At 45.4% G+C, this 20,112-nt stretch overlaps 1 protein-coding gene across 1 annotated transcript in view; it reads left to right on the top strand.

The window, feature by feature from the left end:
- The window catches only part of dnal1 (dynein, axonemal, light chain 1), a 101,175-nt gene that overhangs the window by 50,394 nt on the left and 30,669 nt on the right, over positions 1-20,112 (top strand). The window contains exon 5 of the mRNA XM_072275234.1: positions 10,953-11,008. Coding sequence (XP_072131335.1) covers positions 10,953-11,008 — 56 coding nt within the window. The remainder of the gene's footprint in view (positions 1-10,952; positions 11,009-20,112) is intronic.

The raw sequence follows: 20,112 nt of genomic DNA, 5'->3' as shown, positions 1-20,112 counted from the left end.
TTGCTGTTGGAGAGGCTATATACTGGCAAGGGGAGACTTAGATGTTCATCTTTCCTTTTCACAAGACTACTAGCCAGCGGTGGAAGCTGAAAGTGAGAGCGACAAGCACTATCCAAAAGACTACCACACTAGACACAGCACACAGCCATTTTGACACCAAGATGAGGTAGTAAATTGGATTAGATATTGGCTTTGTGGGTGAATCTAAAGAGTGGTAGTAGATGGTCAACTCTCCGACTGGAGGCCTGTGACTAGTGGTGTGCCACAGGATTAGTGATGGGTCCGTTGCTGTTTGTCATTTATATCAACAATCTGGATGATAATGTGATTAACTGGATCACTGCATCGCAGGTTGATACGTTCATAAAGAAAGCTTTTGGCACATTGGTCTTCATCGAGTACAGGAGATGAGATGTAATTTTGAAGTTGTATAAGACATTGGTGAGGCCTAATTTGGAACAGTGTGTGCAGTTTTGGTCTCTTACCTACAGGAAAGATGTAAATAAAGTTGAAAGAGTACAAAGAAAATTTACAAGGATGTTGCCACGTCTGGAAGACTTGAGTTATATGGAAAGATTGAATAGGTTAGGACTTTATTCTTTTGAACATAGAAGATTGAGAGGAGATTTGATAGAGATATACAAAAGAGGGGTATGGATAGGGTAAATGCAAGCAGGCTTTTTCCACTGGAACTGTAACTAAAGGTCATAGGTTAAGGGTGAAAGGTGAAAAGTTTAAGGGAAACGTGAATCAAGACTCACCGGCATGTGATATATTATGATCAGAGATTAAGGGACCTAGGGCTTTACTCTTTGGAGAGAAGGAGGATGAGAGGAGACATGATGGAGGTATACAAGATATTAAGAGGAATAGATAGAGTAGATAGCCAGCGCCTCTTCCCCAAGGTACCACTGCTCAATACAAGAGGACATGGCATTAAGGTAAGGGGTGGAAAGTTCAAGTGGGATATTAGAGGAAGGTTTTTTACTCAGAAAGTGGTTGGTGCGTGGAATGCACTGCCTGAGTCAGTGGTGGAGGCAGATACACTTGTGAAATTTAAGAGACTGCTAGACAGGTATATGGAGGAATTTAAGGTGGGGGGGCTATATGAGAGGCAGGGTTTAAGGGTCAGCACAACATTACGGGCTGAAGAGCCTGTGCTGTACTATTAGCAGCAGCAGGTCAATGCAATACATAATATAGAAGAGAAAATAAAATAATAATAAATAAGTAAATCAATTACAGTATATGTACATTGAATAGATTAAAAATCGTGCCAAAAGCCAGAAATAATATATTTTTTAAAAAGCGAGGTAGTGTTCACAGCTTCAATGTCCATTTAGGAATTGGATGGCAGAGGAGAAGAAGCTGTTTGTGAATCGCTGAGTGTGTGCCTTTAGGCTTCTGTACCTCCAACCTGATGGTAACAGTGAGAAAAGGCCATGTCCTGGGTGCTGAAGGTCCTTAATAATGGACACAGCCTTTCTGAGACGCCGCTTCCTAAAGATGTCCTGGGTACTTTGTAGGCTAGTGCGCAAGATGAAGCTGACTAGATTTACAACCTTCTGCATTCATTCAGAGGGTCGTGAGATTGTGGAATGAGTTGCAGTGCAAATGATATATACAAAAACAACAGGAATTCTGCAGATGCTGGAAATTCAAGCAACACACATCAAAGTTGCTGGTGAACGCAGCAGGCCAGGCAGCATCTCTAGGAAGAGGTACAGTCGAGGTTTCAGGCCGAGACCCTTCGTCAGGACTAACTGAAGGAAGAGTGAGTAAGGGATTTGAAAGTTGGAGGGGGAGGGGGAGATCCAAAATGATAGGAGAAGACAGGAGGGGGAGGGATAGAGCCAATTGCTGGACAGGTGATAGGCAAAAGGGGATACGAGAGGATCATGGGACAGGAGGTCCGGGAAGAAAGACAAGGGGGGGGGACCCAGAGGATGGGCAAGAGGTATATTCAGAGGGACAGAGGGAGAAAAAGGAGAGTGAGAGAAAGAATGTGTGCATAAAAATAAGTAGCAGATGGGGTACGAGGGGGAGGTGGGGCCTTAGCGGAAGTTAGAGAAGTCGATGTTCATGCCATCAGGTTGGAGGCTACCCAGACAGAATATAAGGTGTTGTTCCTCCAACCTGAGTGTGGCTTCATCTTTACAGTAAAGGAGGCCGTGGATGGACATGTCAGAATGGGAATGGGATGTGGAATTAAAATGTGTGGCCACTGGGAGATCCTGCTTTCTCTGGCGGACAGAGCGTAGATGTTCAGCAAAGCGGTCTCCCAGTCTGCGTCGGGTCTCGCCAATATATAAAAAGCCACATCGGGAGCACCGGACGCAGTATATCACCCCAGTCAACTCACAGGTGAAGTGTTGGCTCACCTGGAAGGACTGTTTGGGGCCCTGAATGGTGGTAAGGGAGGAAGTGTAAGGGCATGTGTAGCACTTGTTCCGCTTACACGGGTAAGTGCCAGGAGGGAGATCAGTAGGGAGGGATGGGGGGGACGAATGGACAAGGGAGTTGTGTGGGGAACGATCCCTGCGGAATGCAGAGAGAGGGGGGGAGGGAAAGATGTGTTTAGTGGTGGGATCCCGTTGGAGGTGGCGGAAGTTACGGAGAATAATATGTTGGACCCGGAGGCTGGTGGGGTGGTAGGTGAGGACCAGGGGAACCCTATTCCTAGTGGGGTGGCGAGAGGATGGAGTGAGAGCAGATGTACGTGAAATGGGGGAGATGCGTTTAAGAGCAGAGTTGATAGTGGAGGAAGGGAAGCCCCTTTCTTTGAAAAAGGAAGACATCTCCCTCGTCCTAGAATGAAAAGCCTCATCCTGAGAGCAGATGCGGCGGAGACGGAGGAATTGCGAGAAGGGGATGGCGTTTTTGCAAGAGACAGGGTGAGAAGAGAAATAGTCCAGATAGCTGTGAGAGTCAGTAGGCTTATAGTAGACATCAGTGAATAAGCTGTCTCCAGAGACAGATACGGGAAGATGTAGAAAGGGGAGGGAGGTGTCGGAAATGGACCAGGTAAACTTGAGGGCAGGGTGAAAGTTGGAGGCAAAGTTAATAAAGTCAACGAGTTCTGCATGCGTGTAGGAAGCAGCGCCAATGCAGTCATCGATGTAGCGAAGGAAAAGTGGGGGACAGATACCAGAATAGGCACGGAACATAGATTGTTCCACAAACCCAATAAAAAGGCAGGCATAGCTAGGACCCATACGGGTGCCCATAGCTACACCTTTAGTTTGGAGGAAGTGGGAGGAGCCAAAGGAGAAATTATTAAGAGTAAGGACTTATTCCGCTAGACGGAGCAGAGTGGTGGTAGAGGGGAACTGACTAGGTCTGGAATCCAAAAAGAAGCGTAGAGCTTTAAGACCTTCCTGATGGGGGATGGAAGTATATAAGGACTGGACATCCATGGTGAAAATAAAGCGGTGGGGGCCAGGGAACTTAAAATCATTGAAAAGTTTAAGAGCGTGAGAAGTGTCACGAACATAGGTCGGAAGGGATTGAACAAGGGGTGATAAAACGGTGTCGAGGTATGCAGAAATGAGTTCGGTGGGGCAGGAGCAAGCTGAGACAATAGGTCGGCCAGGACAGGCAGGTTTGTGGATCTTGGGTAGGAGGTAGAAACGGGAAGTGCAGGGTGTGGGATCTATAAAGTTGGTAGCAGTGGATGAGAGATCCCCTGAGTGGATAAAGTCGGTGATGGTGTCTGTCCTGTCCACGCATGCAGAGCTCGTTGACTTTATTAACTTTGCCTCCAACTTTCACCCTGCCCTCAAGTTTATCTGGTCCATTTCCGACACCTCCCTCCCCTTTCTACATCTTTCTGTCTCTGTCTCTGGAGACAGCTTATCCACTGATGTCTACTATAAGCCTACTGACTCTCACAGCTATCTGGACTATTCCTCTTCTCACCCTGTCTCTTGCAAAAACGCCATCCCCTTCTCGCAATTCCTCCGTCTCCGCCGCATCTGCTCTCAGGATGAGGCTTTTCATTCTAGGACGAGGGAGATGTCTTCCTTTTTCAAAGAAAGGGGCTTCCCTTCCTCCACTATCAACTCTGCTCTTAAACGCATCTCCCCCATTTCACGTACATCTGCTCTCACTCCATCCTCTCGCCACCCCACTAGGAATAGGGTTCCCCTGGTCCTCACCTACCACCCCACCAGCCTCCGGGTCCAACATATTATTCTCCGTAACTTCCACCACCTCCAACGGGATCCCACCACTAAGCACATCTTTCCCTCCCCCCCTCTCTCTGCATTCGGCAGGGATCGCTCCCTACACAACTCCCTTGTCCATTCGTCCCCCCCATCCCTCCCCACTGATCTCCCTCCTGGCACTTATCCGTGTAAGCGGAACAAGTGCTACACATGCCCTTACACTTCTTCCCTTACCACCATTCAGGGCCCCAAACAGTCCTTCCAGGTGAGGCAACACTTCACCTGTGAGTCGACTGGGGTGATATACTGCGTCCGGTGCTCCCGATGTGGCCTTTTATATATTGGCGAGACTCGACGCAGACTGGGAGACCGCTTTGCTGAGCATCTACGCTCTGTCCGCCAGAGAAAGCAGGATCTCCCAGTGGCCACACATTTTAATTCCACATCCCATTCCCATTCTGACATGTCCATCCACGGCCTCCTCTACTGTAAAGATGAAGCCACACTCAGGTTGGAGGAACAACACCTTATATTCCGTCTGGGTAGCCTCCAACGTGATGGCATGATATATACAATCTTGATTTCAATGTTTAAGAGAAGTTTGAATAGGTACATTGATTGTAGGGGTATGGTCCCTGTGCAGGTCAATAAGAGTAGGCATTTTAAATAGCTCAGCACAGACTAGATGGGCCAAAGGTCCTGTTTCTTTTCAATGACTAAATATCGAGAATATAAGATGAAGTATCATTGAAAATGTGTCCATAGGTTGTGGGAACCATTCAGTAATGGGGCAAGTGAAGTTAAATGAAGTTATCTCCACTGGTTCACAAGTCTGATGGTTAAGGGGTAATACAAGGGGCAAAATTAAGGTTGTACAAGTTCTTAAGCACAGTTTGGGAAAGAATTATTTAAAAGAAACTGCATAGTCTGTGGTGCTGGTGGCAGTTGAAGCAAAAACTGTTAACTAAGTTGTCTTGGTGCTGAGGGCATCTTTGGGTCAGTGCCCAGGCTGTTCAAAAACAAAAACTTATCCTTCAAGGACATCCCCATGTTCTACCCCTACCATGTCCAGCATCCCCATTTCTGTGTTTGTTGACAGGAATCAATGAATTATAAAATCACATATTTAGAATAGTATTATCTAAAATATAAATCTATGCTGTTGAGAACAGAAATAATACAGTATCAAATGGGTGACCGGAGTATATGCATATAAAATAGTTAATGTTAACAGTGAAATTTTAAACAGAAGTTAATCTGGTAATGATTAGCCAAAATTTGGTCACTGTCAATTTATTTAAATATGAAAACAAAGCTATGTTAAAATTGTATAGGACAACTGTTGCAATAATTTTGAAATGACATACAATATTGTCCAGAGGCTATCGTGGAGCAGCCTGGGAAACTTCACGCAAGTATCGTCCTCATCCCCTTAACAGTGTTAATCCTATGATGTTTTAATTGGTTTTGGCAATATTGCACAACACTCACAATTTTACTTAGCTCTTCTCATCTCACACAAGTAACAGTATACATTTTGTAACAGTATGTAATTTACTTAAAATGACATTTATTAAACAAGCATCCCCACTTTTAGGGAGAGAGGGGAACGTCGACTCAGACCATGAGAGGCCTGCATCAGGCATTTTCATGCCTTACAAGGCGCAGATTGGAAGTCTGTGTGGGGTGCCACTCCTCACACAGACTAGCGCAATGTGTGATTAAGTGCCTTGCTCAAGGGCACAAACACACTGCCACAGCTGAAGCTCGAACTAGCAACCTTGAGGTAACTAGACGAACACCTTAACCACTTGGCCAAGTGCCCACTTTTAGAGTACTTTTGAAAACCTTTACTCACACGTTCTACATATTCATTACCATCATTGTGTTTTGTATGGTGCTGTATCTTATGCCAATCTAGTGTGAGAGAAACATTTTCATAGAGCTGCTACTAGATCAGTTCAATTTAGGTCAACATTTTGTTCATCTCCTCTGCATCCTTCTGCCTTCTGTCTCCCATAGGGCTATTGGGAGCCGAAACATTGACTGTTTATTCATTTACATAGATGCTATCTGACCTGCAAGTTCCTCCACCATTTTGTGTGTGCCACGCTGGAGGAAGCTTGTATTCCAGCAGCAGTCTCAGTCCCTTCCTCAAATATGAGCTGTCTAGAATTTAGAATTGATCAGCTACCAGGGCTGAATTCCTTTCTCCCGTGTACCAAAGTCAAGGGGCTAGCCATGTTGCTGGTACCTCTGAGTAACTGTCATTGCTGATTAACTGGACCTTGAACACACGCATCATAGTTTATTTTACTTGTGCACAAGGAGAGCAGCGAGGTCCCTGTCACCACACTGTTCTGAAGTGAACAGAGAAATGCCATTTTTATACAGGATTGACTGGCAGTTACAAATATTGACCATTTGGTGAGCTGCATATGTTTCAATTCCTTGCTTGCAGGACAAATCGCCATTCACAAATCAGGTATTAAAAGTTAATAGAAACTACAAGCTGGCAACCAATGATGCTTTGAAGTTAGTAAACCCTTAGTTGGTGTGTGTGTGTGTGTGTGTGTGTGTGTGTGTGTGTGTGTGTGTGTGTGTGTGTGTGTTCACATCCTTCTGTTTTATTCTTATCTCATCTCCAGTAAGTGAAAATGGCTCCAAGAATCTGCTCTGTAAAGGGAGGCTATGCACTTCAGCGATGAATAAACTCTTCTCTGCTTCCAGGCGGGTACAGATATCAATTGTAACTGATCTTTCAATGACAAACTCTGCCATCATCTTCAGAGATGATGCCTACTCATGTCTAGTCCAGTGTTGTACATACCACTCTCACCCCCACCTCCCCCCATCATCAGTCCCTCCTGATTGGTTAGTCCTCATCCAATCAGTAGTTTTATGCTGTTGAAGTCAATCCTATAGCCATTACGAATGCAATACTCTGCTACTGTCAATTTCGCAATAGCAATAGGATTGACTTTGGTACATAACTACTGTGCTGTACCAGTGGTTTTCGGGACCATCAGGTGAAGGAAGCCTTTGAAATAAAAATAGAGGAAAAGAATTTTAGCAAAGATAAAGGTCTTGCTCCAAGTAAGAGCTGGAATTCAATTGTAAACAAGGTGGAACAGTGGAAACCTGATTGGATGAGGACTAACTGTTCAGGAGCGACGGATGACAGGAGTATATATTCCAGCAGACTAGATGTGTGGAGGTATTATCCCTGATGAAGATGGCAGAGTTTGTCATTGAAAGATCGGTTAAAGTTGATACTTGTGCCTGGCTGGAAGCTTGAGAAGAGCTTATTTATCTCTGAAAACATTGGGTGCCTTTTCTCTTCAAAGACCTTTCTTGCCTGGGCCCTCTGCACTGTGTTTGCAATCTAACCTTGCCTGGATGTTGTTAACCCTTGCCTTGCCACAACTTCTACAGTGTAATCCCAGTTGACAGATTTGGAAAATCTATTATACTTGTCACCGCCCCGTTGAGCTCTTATAGAGCCAACTGGCTCATACAAGTTTTCTGAGCCTCCCACAGCTGAATTATGGTGGGAAGTTGTGCTTCTGTTGTATTTGTGGGTTGCAAAATTTTCCTCAATTACATTCCTAGCATTCAGAAGATCTAGCAGAGCACTAAATTTTCAGTGGGATTAATGTAGATCACTTAGACAGTTGTGTCTGACTGCACCTTTATTTATTCATTAATTGACGTGCAGTGACTTGGATCCACTCCACTTAGCTTACCATCACAACAAGTCAACAGAAGATGCCGTTTCATAGGCTGTTAACTCAATCCTGGAACATTCGGACAGTGAAGATGCGTACATCAGGGTGCTGTTGACTGTAGCTCTGCATTCAAAACTATCATCCCCTCAAAGCTAATCAGTAAGCTGCAAGACCTATGTTTAATACCTCCTTGTGCAACTGGATCCTCAATTTCCTCACTTGCAGACCCCAGTCAGTTCAAATTGGCAGCAGCATCTCTTCCACAGTCAGCATCAGCACGAAGCACCGCAAGGCTGTGCGCTTAGCCCCCTGTTCTACTCGCTTTTTACTTATGACTACGAGGTTAAGCACAGCTCCAATGCCATAATTACCTTTTGCTGACAACACCACTGTGGTTGGCTGAATCAAAGGTGGTGACAAATCAGCGTAGAGGAGGAAGATTTTGCGGAGGGCAGAGCTTAGGATGGTGGCACCCTACGGCGACTTCTCTGCTTGCATCTTCAGAGGCAGCTCTATTTCTATCTTTAATATCTATTTTTTTTCATTTTCGGGGTTCTTTTGAAGACCTTGACCTGGAGTTACACACTGACTTTGGTTCTTTGCAGAAATGGGACCTGCTCTTGGGGCCTTACGATCGGCCACCTTTCGGTATCCCAAGGACTCGGCTTAGAAGACTAGCACACCTTCAGGGTGCCAGATTTTTGTGGCTTTGGAGGCGGGCGGACTCGAGGCCGGTGCGTCATGGGAGACGGAAGATCGTAATGAGTGAGCTAGCTACTGGCTGTGTGCCCAGAGACCCAAGTTCTTCAAGCACAGAGCTCGAAAAAAGCGACACATCTGACTTTTAACACCATGAATTGGCGAGTTATCTTACTGCACATACTATTTACTACAAATTGCTATAATTTGCACTTTCAGACAGATTTTCAGTAAAGATTTTTACTCATGTATGTGAAGAATGTAAGGAATAAAGCCAATTCAATTCAATTTCATTTCATTCCATTCCTCCCTCCTCCCCAGTTCAACACGTGGATGAACAACACAGGCTACCACTGTCTACATCCCCTCCTTGCCCTGCACCTAACATCCACATCTCCAGATACCAACTGCTATCATTCCAATCTTCACCTTCCACCAGCCCCAACATTCCATCAACTTCCCAGTCATCACGGACTCACCTTCACTACTGAGGAGATGAGAAGGGCTCCGGGGAAACTCAGACACGGCAAAGAATTGGGACCAGATGGTATGAACCCCAAGGTCCTGAAGGAGTGTGCTGAGAAGCTGTGTGGAGTTCTCCAACGCATCTTCAATCTGAATCTCAGCCTGGAAAGGGTCCTGACTATGTGGAAAATATCATGTGTGGTTTCAGTACCCAATAAGGGCCAACCAAAAGTCTTGAATGCCTACCGTCCAGTGGCCCTGACCTCCCACAACATGAAGACCCTAGAGAGGCTGGTCATGGTTCACCTCCAACCCCTGGTCAGATCATCCATCAATCCTCATGCAGTTTGCCTACCAGGAGCACATTGGAGTCGATAAGGTTGTCATCTACCTGCTGTACAGAGCCTGCTCTCATTTGGATAAGCAGGCAGCACCGTGAGGACCATCACACACAAAATTTCAGCCTGAAACATCGACTGTACTTTTTTCCATAGTTGCTGCCTGCCCCGCTGAGTTCCTCCAGCATTTTATTTGTGTGGCTCAGATTTCCGGCATCTGCAGATCTTCTCTTGACTGTGAGGATCATGTTTTTTGATTTCTCAAGTGCCTTCAATACTATACACCCCTCATTGCTGGGGGGGAAAGCTCAGTTCAATGCAGTTTGGCACTTCCATTGTATCCTGAATAATGGACGAGCTGACTGGCAGACTGCAGTTTGTGTGGCTTCAGAGCTGTGTGTGAGACATGGTTATAAACAGTACTGGCTCCCTTCCTGTTTGCCCTGTATACCTCGGACTTTAGGTATAACACTGAGTCATGTCGTCTGTAGAAATTCTCTGATGACTCGGCAATAGTTGGGTGTGTAAAGGGAGGACAGGAGGATGAATACAGGCCCCTGCTGGAGGACTTTCTCAAATGGTGCAAGCTGAATCACCTGCAGCTCAACATCTGTAAGACAAAGGAGATGGTGACAGAGTTTAGGAAGACTAAGCCTGCACTGCTTCCTGTTACTATTCACCTGAATGACATGGATGTGGTGAGGACCTACAAAAGTACCTTGGGGTGCATTTGGATGACAGACCTGAGTGGAACACCAACACAGAGGCTCTGTATGAGAAGGGGCAGAGTCACCTCCACTTCTTGAGGAGACTGAGGTCCTTTGGAGTATGCTGGCGTCTCCATTACACGTTCTACCAGTCTGTTGTCGCCAATACAATCTTCTCTGTTGTGGTGTGCTGGGGCAATGGCATCAACACAAGTGATGCCAACAGGCTCAATAAACTGATTAGAAAGGCTGGCTCTGTTATAGGAGTGAAATTGGACACACTGGAGGCTGTGGCAGAACAAAGGACCCTACAGAAAATCCTGAGAATTCTGGATAATGTTTCTCACCCTCTGTATGCCATTTGGCTGAACAGAGGAGAACTTTTGGTAATCAACTAAGACAACTGTGCCGCTCCAAGGAGCGCTATATGAGGTTATTCTTACCCTCGGCCCATGGGCTCTATAATGAGTCATCTATAGCTGGGAAAGTGATGACCCCCTTGTTAAACTGATTGAGGTAACTTATTTTTTATTCTTTACTTCCCTTGTAATATTTGTTTATTTGTATATCTGTCCTCTTGTAATGGTATTATGACACTGTAATTTCCTTTGGGATCAATAAGTATCTATATATTGTCCATCTACCTATCTATCTTTCATCTACCTATCTATTTTTGTTTACACATTGGATTTTACTGATTTTATACTCCCCTCTTCCATAAGATTAAGTGGGCGGGGGAGAGTCCTAAGTGACGTGCCCAACGTGATTGGGTGGTTTGATGAACATGCTGACATATCCATGCTGATTATTGTAAAATTAAATGTAATAGTGAATTATTGTGTTTTCCAGAGAAATTGAAAATTCTATCTCTCGGAAGAAACAACATAAAGAATTTGAATGGTCTGGTAAGTTAATAACAGATTGACTATTTGATTTTAACGTCCTTAATTAAAATCTAAACTTCTTTCTGTAATGGTGTAGTAAAGTTGGAATCAGGTTTGATATCACTGGCATATGTTATGAAATTTGTTTGGTGTTAGCAGTACCTTGCAATACGTAAACACACACATATATATATATATATATATATATATATATATATATACACACACACACACACACACACCCTCCCCCCCCCCACCTCCAATAGTGAGGTAGTGTTCATGGGTTCATTGTCCATTCAGAAATCTGATAGAGGAGGGGAAGAAACTGTTCCTGAAACATTAAGTGTGTATCCTCAGGCTTCCATACCACCTCCTAGATGGTAACAAAAAGAAGAGGGTACATCCTGGATGATGGGGATTATTAATGGTGGGTGCCACATTCCTGAGCCATTGCCTTTTGAAGGTGTCATTGATTCAGGGGATGCTCATGCCCATGATGAAACTGGCTAAGTTTACAGCTTTCTACAGTTCTTTCCGATTCCATGCAGTGTCCCCTCCATACCAGATGGTGAAACAACCAGTTAGAATGCTCCCTATGGTACACCTGTATAAAATTTTGAGTCTTTGGTAAGTCTCCTCAAATTCCAAATGAAATATAGCTGCTGGTGTGCTTTCTTCGTAATGCATCAATAAGTTGGACCCAGGATAGATCTTCAGACATGTTGACACCCAGGAACTTGAAACTGCTCACTGTTGATCCCTCGATGAGGACCGGTGTGTTGTGTCTCAACTTTTTCCTGAAGTCCACAATCAGTTCCTTGGTTTAGCATTGAGTGCAAGGTTATTGTGACACCACTCAAAGAGCTGATCCATCTCACTCCTGTATTCCTTGTGTTACGTACCCCGTAACTGGGTTGTCAAACCAGCAGAAATGGACCACTCAGTTGGAGTCTGGATTACTGGAACTAAGAAAGTTTTATTAAAGAAATAAGCAACGCAGTACTCTAATAGTAAGGATATAAATGCAACAGGTTAGCAATGAATAAACACACATGTACACAGAACTAGGATAATAGGGTCAATCAGCTCTATCGCAGTCGAGGGATAAAATGTTCAATCACAAGTGACAGAGTTCAGTTTAGTTCAGTTCGCAGTAATCGCCGTTGGAGAGAGAGAGAGAAAACGAATGAATATGCAAATCGGATTCCAAACAGACCTTCGATATTCCTCGCAGTTAGCTTTCGGGCGAGCCCTTTGTAATGTCTTCTGAGATCACCGACTGTGACCCCTCCGTTCCAGACACGATCGTTCTTCAGCGGTGAACCCGACACCCAGGCAAGGGCGGACACACACCAGGTTCCTGCCAACTGTATCTTTCCACCCTGTGCGTCTATGGCTGGTCCCGCGACCAGACCTCCAAAACTCCCCCAACTTGCAGGGGAGAGCTGCGTCCAGGGTCTCGTTATCTCGTGGTGTCGTGTGTGTTGTCTTAGCGAACCTGCCCGTTTTTATCCCCCTGCTGGGGTATCACACTTGAAGTCCATCACACTTCAAACAGTTCAGGGTTCAAAAGGAGCCGGTCTTGACAGTATTCAGACTGGTGTCTCCTTCCGTTAAACTCTCTCGTCTCTTCATTAACATTTCCAAATGCTACTCCATTGTCTTACTTATCTCTCTCTCCTGAAGACAGGTGGCAGATCAACTGTTGATCCCACTGGTGCTAGCACAGGACAGTTAACATCTTAGTCTATGTGTACTTTTGTAACCCTCTTTCGTCACACTTGTCATCACCATCTGAAATTCTGTTAATAATAGTTGTGTCATTGGAAAATTTATAGATGTGGTTTGAGCTGTGCCTAGCCGCACAGTCATGAGTGTAGAGAGTAGAGCAGTCTGCTAAACGTTTAACCTTGATGTGCACTAGTGTTGGTTGTCAGTGAGTTGCTATTTCTGATCCACCTTGACTGTGGCCTCCCAATGAGGAAGTCGAGGGTCCAGATGCAGATGGAGGTACAGAGGCCCAGGTTTTGGAGCTTGTTAATTAGGACTAAAGGTATGATGGTGTTGAATGCCTAGCTGTAAACAATAAACAGCAGCCTGACTTGGGTATTACTGTTGCCCAGGTGATCCAAGTCCAAGTGAGAGCCAGTGCAATTGCATCCACGGTAGACCTATTGTGGCAATATTCAAATTGCAATGGGTCGAGATCCTTCCTTGGACAGGAGTTGATTCTGGCCATGCCCAGCTTCTCAGACCACTGACTTCACAGTAGATGTGAGTGCAAGTGGGCAATAGTCATTGAAACACCTCATCCAGCTCTTCTTTGACACGGGTATAATTGTTGCCCTTTTGAATGGGTGGGAATCTGACTGCAACTGCGAGAGATGGAAGATATCCTTGAAAAATTCCACCAGTTGGTTGGCACAGGTTTTCAGTGCCCTACCAGATGTACCATCAGGGCCTGATGCCCTGCGAAAGTTCACACTCTTGAAAAATGTTCTGATGTCACATTCCGAGACAGAGATCATGGGGTCACCAGATGCTGCAAGGATTCGCAGAAGTGTAGTTTTATTCTCTCTTTTAAAGCATGCATAAAAGGTATTGAGCTCATTCGGGAGTGAAGCATCACAGCCATTCATGATGTTAGGCTTTGCCTTGTAGGAAGTAGTAGCCTGCAAACCCTGCCAGACTTTATGTACATGCAGTACCATCTCTAACTTCGATATGAATTATTTTTTTTGCTCTTAAAATAGCCTTCCATAGATCATACCTGGGCTTTTTGTATAGCTCTGGATCACCAGTCGTGAATGCCACAGATCTAGTTCTTTCTTGTGGGTCTGGGAGCTGGGGTTTTGCAGTCTTTTGCCAGGGAGAGAAGAGGAGAGAAAACATGCAACAGAGAAGGTGGAGAAGCTTTCTGCTTATATTTTTCGACTAGAGAGGCAGCTAAATTGCTTGCAGCACAGAGGGGTCATTCAGGCAGCTGAGGTGGATTAGTTAAGAGTGGACCAGATAGCCAGGGGTGCCCAGTCCCAGGACCTGATTGCTTGGGGTCTCCAACAGTCTCGTAAGACACGCCCACCCTTCCATCTTTTGTTGAAGCTACCGGGTACTCACCATACTATCTGATGTTTGGGCGCAAGGCCAGGTTGCCCATTGACCTTTGTTTTGGGACTGACGAGGGCAACTTACCACCAAAGACTTATCTGAAGTCGTGTCTGAACCTGAAGAGTTAGGTGAGGGGGTGCAGAGGTTTCAGAGAACTAGGATAGGCTGGCCTATGTAGCACCAGGGGAACAGAGTGTGACCCCTAGTGTATTGGGGAGCTATGTCACTGCCTTTTACACCTGGATTAGACTTTGTGTTTTGCAAGAAGGGCGGCGTTTCAATTCTGGTAGGGACCAACACCCCTCTTGTGAGGAGGTTCATGGAGGCCTGCAAGCTCCATTACTGAGACAATGGCTTTGGTTGGAGTTGCAGAACCAGATTCTGTACCGGGTCATGTCACCCCCGGACTGACCTTGGCATTGCCAGCTGATTCTGCCGGAGAAGTATCAGAGGATTGCGTTGAAATCACTTCATGATGATTCTGGACATTTGGGGGTCGAAAGGACCTATGGATTGCTCGGAGTCCGGTTTTAAGTTGAAGGTCGAAGAATACTGCAAATCATGCATTTGATGCATACGGCGGAAGACGCTGCCTACGTAGGCAGCTCCCTTGTTCCACTTGCAGAGTGTGAGGCCCCTGGATCTGGTGTGTATGGATTTCCTGTCAATAGAACCTGATGCCAGCAATACGGCGAACGTCTTAGGCATCACGGACCAGTACACCAGTAAGCACAGGCTTTTACTTGCAGCTGTCGCTACGGGATACTGCAACCTAATGGCTCTCACAAAGTCCTGCTCATTCTCATGAAACAGTCAAATGCGCAACGTTGGAGCTCAGGGTTCCGTTCACTTGTTCCCTGTCGACTTCCTCCAAGTGTAGCTGACCCTCAGACCCTCGTTCCTTCTCCACTCAGTCCAGCGGTCTACCAACTCTCTCCATTCACGTCTTCTTTCCCTGGCAAAAGACCGCAAAATCCCTACTCCCAGACCAGAAAGAACATCCTGTTCATCGGCTAACATACATTCCAAAGGCCCTATTATCTCTAGTCATAACCCAAGCATTGCTGCTACAGAGAAACCATTACCTTAGCAGTGGAACACTACAGAGCGGCCATTACGTTAGCAGTGAAACCTTACAGCACGTTACACGAGGATGATTCTGGAAATGAAGGGGTTAACAAATGAGTGTTTAACAGCTTTGGGCCTGTAATCACTGGAATTTAGAAGAATGTGGGGGGATCTCATTGAAACCTACTGAATGTTGAACGGACTAGATAGAATGGATGTGGAGAGGATGTTTCTTCTAGTGGGGGTATCCAGAACTAGAGGGCACAGCCTCAAAATTGAGGGTTGACCTTTTAGAACAGAGGTAAGGAGGAATTGTTTTAGCCAAAGAGTGGTGAATCTGTGGAATGCTCTGCCACAGACTGCGATGGATGCCAAGTCTGTGGGTATATTTAAGGCAGAAGTTGATCGTTTCTGATCAGTCACAGCTTCAAAGGAAATGGTGTGAAGGCAGGTGTATGGAGGTGACTGGGATCTGGGATCAGCCATGATGGAATGGTGGAGCAGACTTGATGGGCTGAATGGCCTAATTTTGCTTCCATGTCTTTTGGTCTTAAAGCAGTCTTGTAAGAGCACCTCCTCTTCTCTTGACCATTCCACCTTGTTCATCACCACTGGTGCTGTGGTCTTTAGTCTTTGCCTATACACCAGGAGCAGAAATACAGCCAGGTGGTAGCTCTTTCCAAAGTATGCATGTGGGATGCCACAGTAAGCATTCGTGACGGTGGTATAATGGTGGTCAAGTGTGTTGGTTCCTCTGGTTCCACAGGCAATATGTTGGTGGTTCAGAGACTTCTTCAAGCTGGCCTGGTTGAAATTCCCTGTAATAATACGGAAGGCATCTGGCTGTGCAGTTTTGTGACTGCTGATCACGGTGCTCAGCTCCTCCAGTGCCTGCCAGGTGTTAAATTGAGGTGAAATGTACACCACTACCCGGCTGATGGTGGAAAATGCCCTCAGCAGATAAAATGGACGAAATTTCAACAAGATATTCCTGGTCAGTTGGTCAGGACCGAGATAGAACTGCCATGTCTGTACACCGTGGTGAGTTAATCATAAAGTATACTCCTTAAAAAGACTGAGTTGTCCTGCCTTTGCAGAGAATGGTGAAGTCATTTTCAGCACTGCATCCAAAATGGCAGGGGTGAGCCATGTTTCCATAAATCAGTGTACACAGCAGTCCCTGATGTCCATCTGGTACTGTATTCTTGTTCTGAGGTCTTCAAATTTAGACTGTACATTCACCAGCAAGACAGTTGGGATTAGAGGAAAAGGAGAGGAGGGGCTGCATCAAAAGCCTCTTGTTTCAATTGCACCTATAGACCGGCTTGGCTTCCATGCTTTCTTAAAGGGGAACTGCACTCACAACATGAGTCTGCAGTCTGGGACCTTCTGGATTTGAGTATCGATAGATGTTTTTAAATGTTTTGAAACAATCTGCTTACTGAAGTATGACTGTAACTGTGGATCTCAACTGTAGTAGCCCTGAATGGGGATATTTGATGATTCTCATCGGAGCTGCACGCAGAGTCGCCACTTGTTGATGCCATCAGGGATAAATTAGGTTAAAGACTACAGTGCCATATGGAGCAGAAAGGTCTCCAGTTCAGTTTATGAGCTTGTTGATTTTTGATAAGGTAGCAGAATCCGCCAACCTCGGATTCAGGACAGCACCCGCTGACTGACTGACCAATGTTCCTGCTCATAGACTCAAAGAAGAGTACAGCACAGAAGCAGGCCCATTGACCCATCTAATCAATGCCAAACCATTTAAGCTGCCTACATCCATTGACCTGCACCGGTACCATAGCCCTCCATACTCCTACCATCCATGTACCTATCCAAATTTCGCTTAAAACGTTGAAATCGAGTTCGTTTGCACAACTTGTGCTGGCAGCTCATTATACACTCTCACAGCCCTCTGAGTGAAGAAGTTTCCCATGATATTCCCTTTAAATTTTTTAATCTTTCATCCTTAATCCATGACCTCCAGTTGTTGGCCCACCCAACCTCAGCATAAAAAGCTTACTTGTATTTACCCTATCTGTACCCTCAAAATTTTGTATACCTCTATCAAATCTCCTCTCAATCTTCCAAGGAATAAAGTCCCAACATATTCAATCTTTCCTTATAACTCAGGTCCTCTGGACTCGACAACATCCTTGTAATTTTTCTCTGTACTCTTTCAACTTTATTTACATCTTTCTTCTAGGTAGGTGACCAAAACTACACACAATACCCCAAATTAGGCTTCACCTATCCCATCTCCTGTATTCTGTACTTTGATTTATGAAGGCCAATGTGCCAAAAGCTTTCTTTACAAACCTATCTACCTGTGACACCACTTTCAATGAATTATGGACCTGCATTCTACCTTTGTTCTGCCACACTCCTAAGTGCCCAACCATTCACTGTGTAAGACCTACCCTGGTTGGTAGTACCAAAGGGCAAAACCTTGTACTTGTCTGGATTAAGTTCCATCTTCCATTTCTCATCCCATTTTGCCAACTGATCCAGATCCCATTGCAAGCTATTGTAGCCTTCCTGGCTGTCCACTACACCCCCAGGCTTGGTGCCATCCACAAATTTGCTGACCCAGTTAACCACATTATCATCCAGATCATTGATATAGATTACAAACAACAATGGACCCAGCACTGATCCCTGTGGCACTCCACTAGACACATCTCCAGTCAAAGAGGGAATCACCTATTACCTCTTAATTTTATTAATTAATAAAATTAATTAATTAATTTTTATTAAAAATTATTCTTTACCACTCAGGTTATGTTGGCCAACCCGTGGATCCAGATTTTCCTCGGACTTCCTTCTGGGCAAGGATGTAATATTTTCACATTCCTCTATCCACTGCTATGCCAAAAAGCACGTTCCTAGCCTTGCAATTCTCTTCTGAATCTCTCAGTAGCCTAGGAGGCACTTCCATCCTTCAGTCAGCTGTTCCAGTACTACTTTCTTGTCAAGTTTTTATCACGTCCAATACTTTTTAAAAAAAATTTGCACTACTTATTTCATTAAAATAAACCCTATTGTGACAGTAATACTCCTAGTGTAAGTGGGAGAGCAGTAGGAGCCTGAAAGGAGAAAGTTGGAGAGATTTCTGAAAGCAATGTCCATTCACCCTGTGTCCCAAGCTGCTTTTGAGGAAGTGCATGGCCGCACTGGGCTGGATGATGAGCATAAACAAGGGATGGTGTGATACACCCAGTCCAAACCAGTCGTGTTACAGCCTGGGGAAGTAGCTAGAGTGACAGGAAGCCCCAAATTTCCCAGAATGCCTGATGCCGAGGTCCTCAGTGGATGTTTTGGAAGACCATGAAAAGGAATCATGCTTACCTGCTATGTTACTGGTGAGGCCCGAGCAGCCAAAGCTCTCGGTTGTACAGGTGAACAGGATGACATTGATTGTCAGGAATACCTTGGAGAGGGAGGTCACCCTCAGGGTCAGGCGGTATCTCTTTCCAGTGCCAATAATGTCTAGTGTCCCTGTGAGACAAGCCAGGGAGAATCTGTCTCCATAAAAGGGAAAGTTGACTGCCAAGTCATTCAACTTTGGGGACTCTCCAGTACCTGGAGGTTGGAAGAGGAGGTTAATAGAGAAAATGTTGAAGATGGGAAGTGTCTTTTCTACTGACAAGTTTGATGTGAGTTGTTCCAAGAGCACTCGCCACACCATCCGGGTGACAGAGGACATCCTGTTCAGAGAAAGGTCATGGCAACTGTCACCTGTAGAGGTGGAGAATGTTTGGCAGCATCTGTGGAAGCAGAAGGACTCATCACTGAATCCAGAAGCCTCTATGTGTCTCCAATAGTGGTGGCCAGGAAGAAGAATGGGAGGGTACAGATGTGTGTGGACTGTCAAACTCCGAACAATTGTACAGTCCCCGACCAGTATATGGTCCCGAGAATCAAGGACACATTGGCTTGCCTGAGTGGTGCGAAGTGGTTCAGTGTGCTGGACTTGAAGTGTGGGTATTATCAGATACCTATGAGTGAGGCTGACAAAGAGGAGATGGCATTCACATGTCCAGTGGGATTCTTCCACTTTGAAATGATGCCCCAGGGCATATCGGGAGCCCTGGTGACTTTCCAGTGTGTCATGGAGAAAACAGTGGGGAATATGAACTTGCTTGAGGTGTTCGTTTACCTGGATGATCTCATAGTGTTCAGTTCCACATTGGAGGAACATGAAGCGAGGCTACTGAAGGTACTGGGCTGCCTGAAAGCTGAAGGGTTAAAACTTTCCCTGGATATGGGCCAGTTCTGCCAAACATCTGTTAGCTATGTTGGGCACACAGTCTCACGGGATGGAGTAGCTACAGATCCGTCTACGATAGAGGCAGTGATCAGATAACCAAGGCCCCAGACTGTGAGCTGCCTGCGCTTGTTCCTGGGGTTCTGTGGGTACTATCAGAGGTTCAAGTGAATCACCCTTTAAATCAGCTTCTGTGTGGTTACCCTCCCATGGGGAAGAAAGGGAGGCGGGTGAAAGGAGAGGATGGTGAAGATTACCTTAGCTCTTCAGAGCATTTTGTACAAAGATGGGATGCAAAATGTGAAGAGGCCTTTCAGTTGCTGAAGGAGGTACTGATGAAAGCACCTGTGCTGGTTTTTGCCGACCCCTGATTGCTATATGCACTGCATACAGATGCCAGCAGGGGGGGCTTAGGGGGTGTTCTGTATGAGGATCAGGGCACAGGGTTGAGACCTGTAGCGTTTGTTACCCTCTGAGCAAAATAACCCCACACACAAGTTGGAGTTCCTGGCATTGAAGTGGGCTGTGGTGGATAAGCTAAGTGACTATCTATATGGTGCCAAGTACAAGGTGAGGACTGACAACAACCCATTAACTTATGTCCTGACTTTGGTAAAATTGGATGCCACTGGCCATCAGTGGTTGGCAGCGTTGTTTGCCTATGATTTCAGCCTGAAGT

Source organism: Mobula birostris, chromosome 1 (assembly GCF_030028105.1).
Source record: "Mobula birostris isolate sMobBir1 chromosome 1, sMobBir1.hap1, whole genome shotgun sequence".
Taxonomy (NCBI): domain Eukaryota; kingdom Metazoa; phylum Chordata; class Chondrichthyes; order Myliobatiformes; family Myliobatidae; genus Mobula; species Mobula birostris.
The sequence above is the reverse complement of the archived record's forward strand: the minus strand, read 5'-3'. Positions and strand labels throughout refer to the sequence as shown.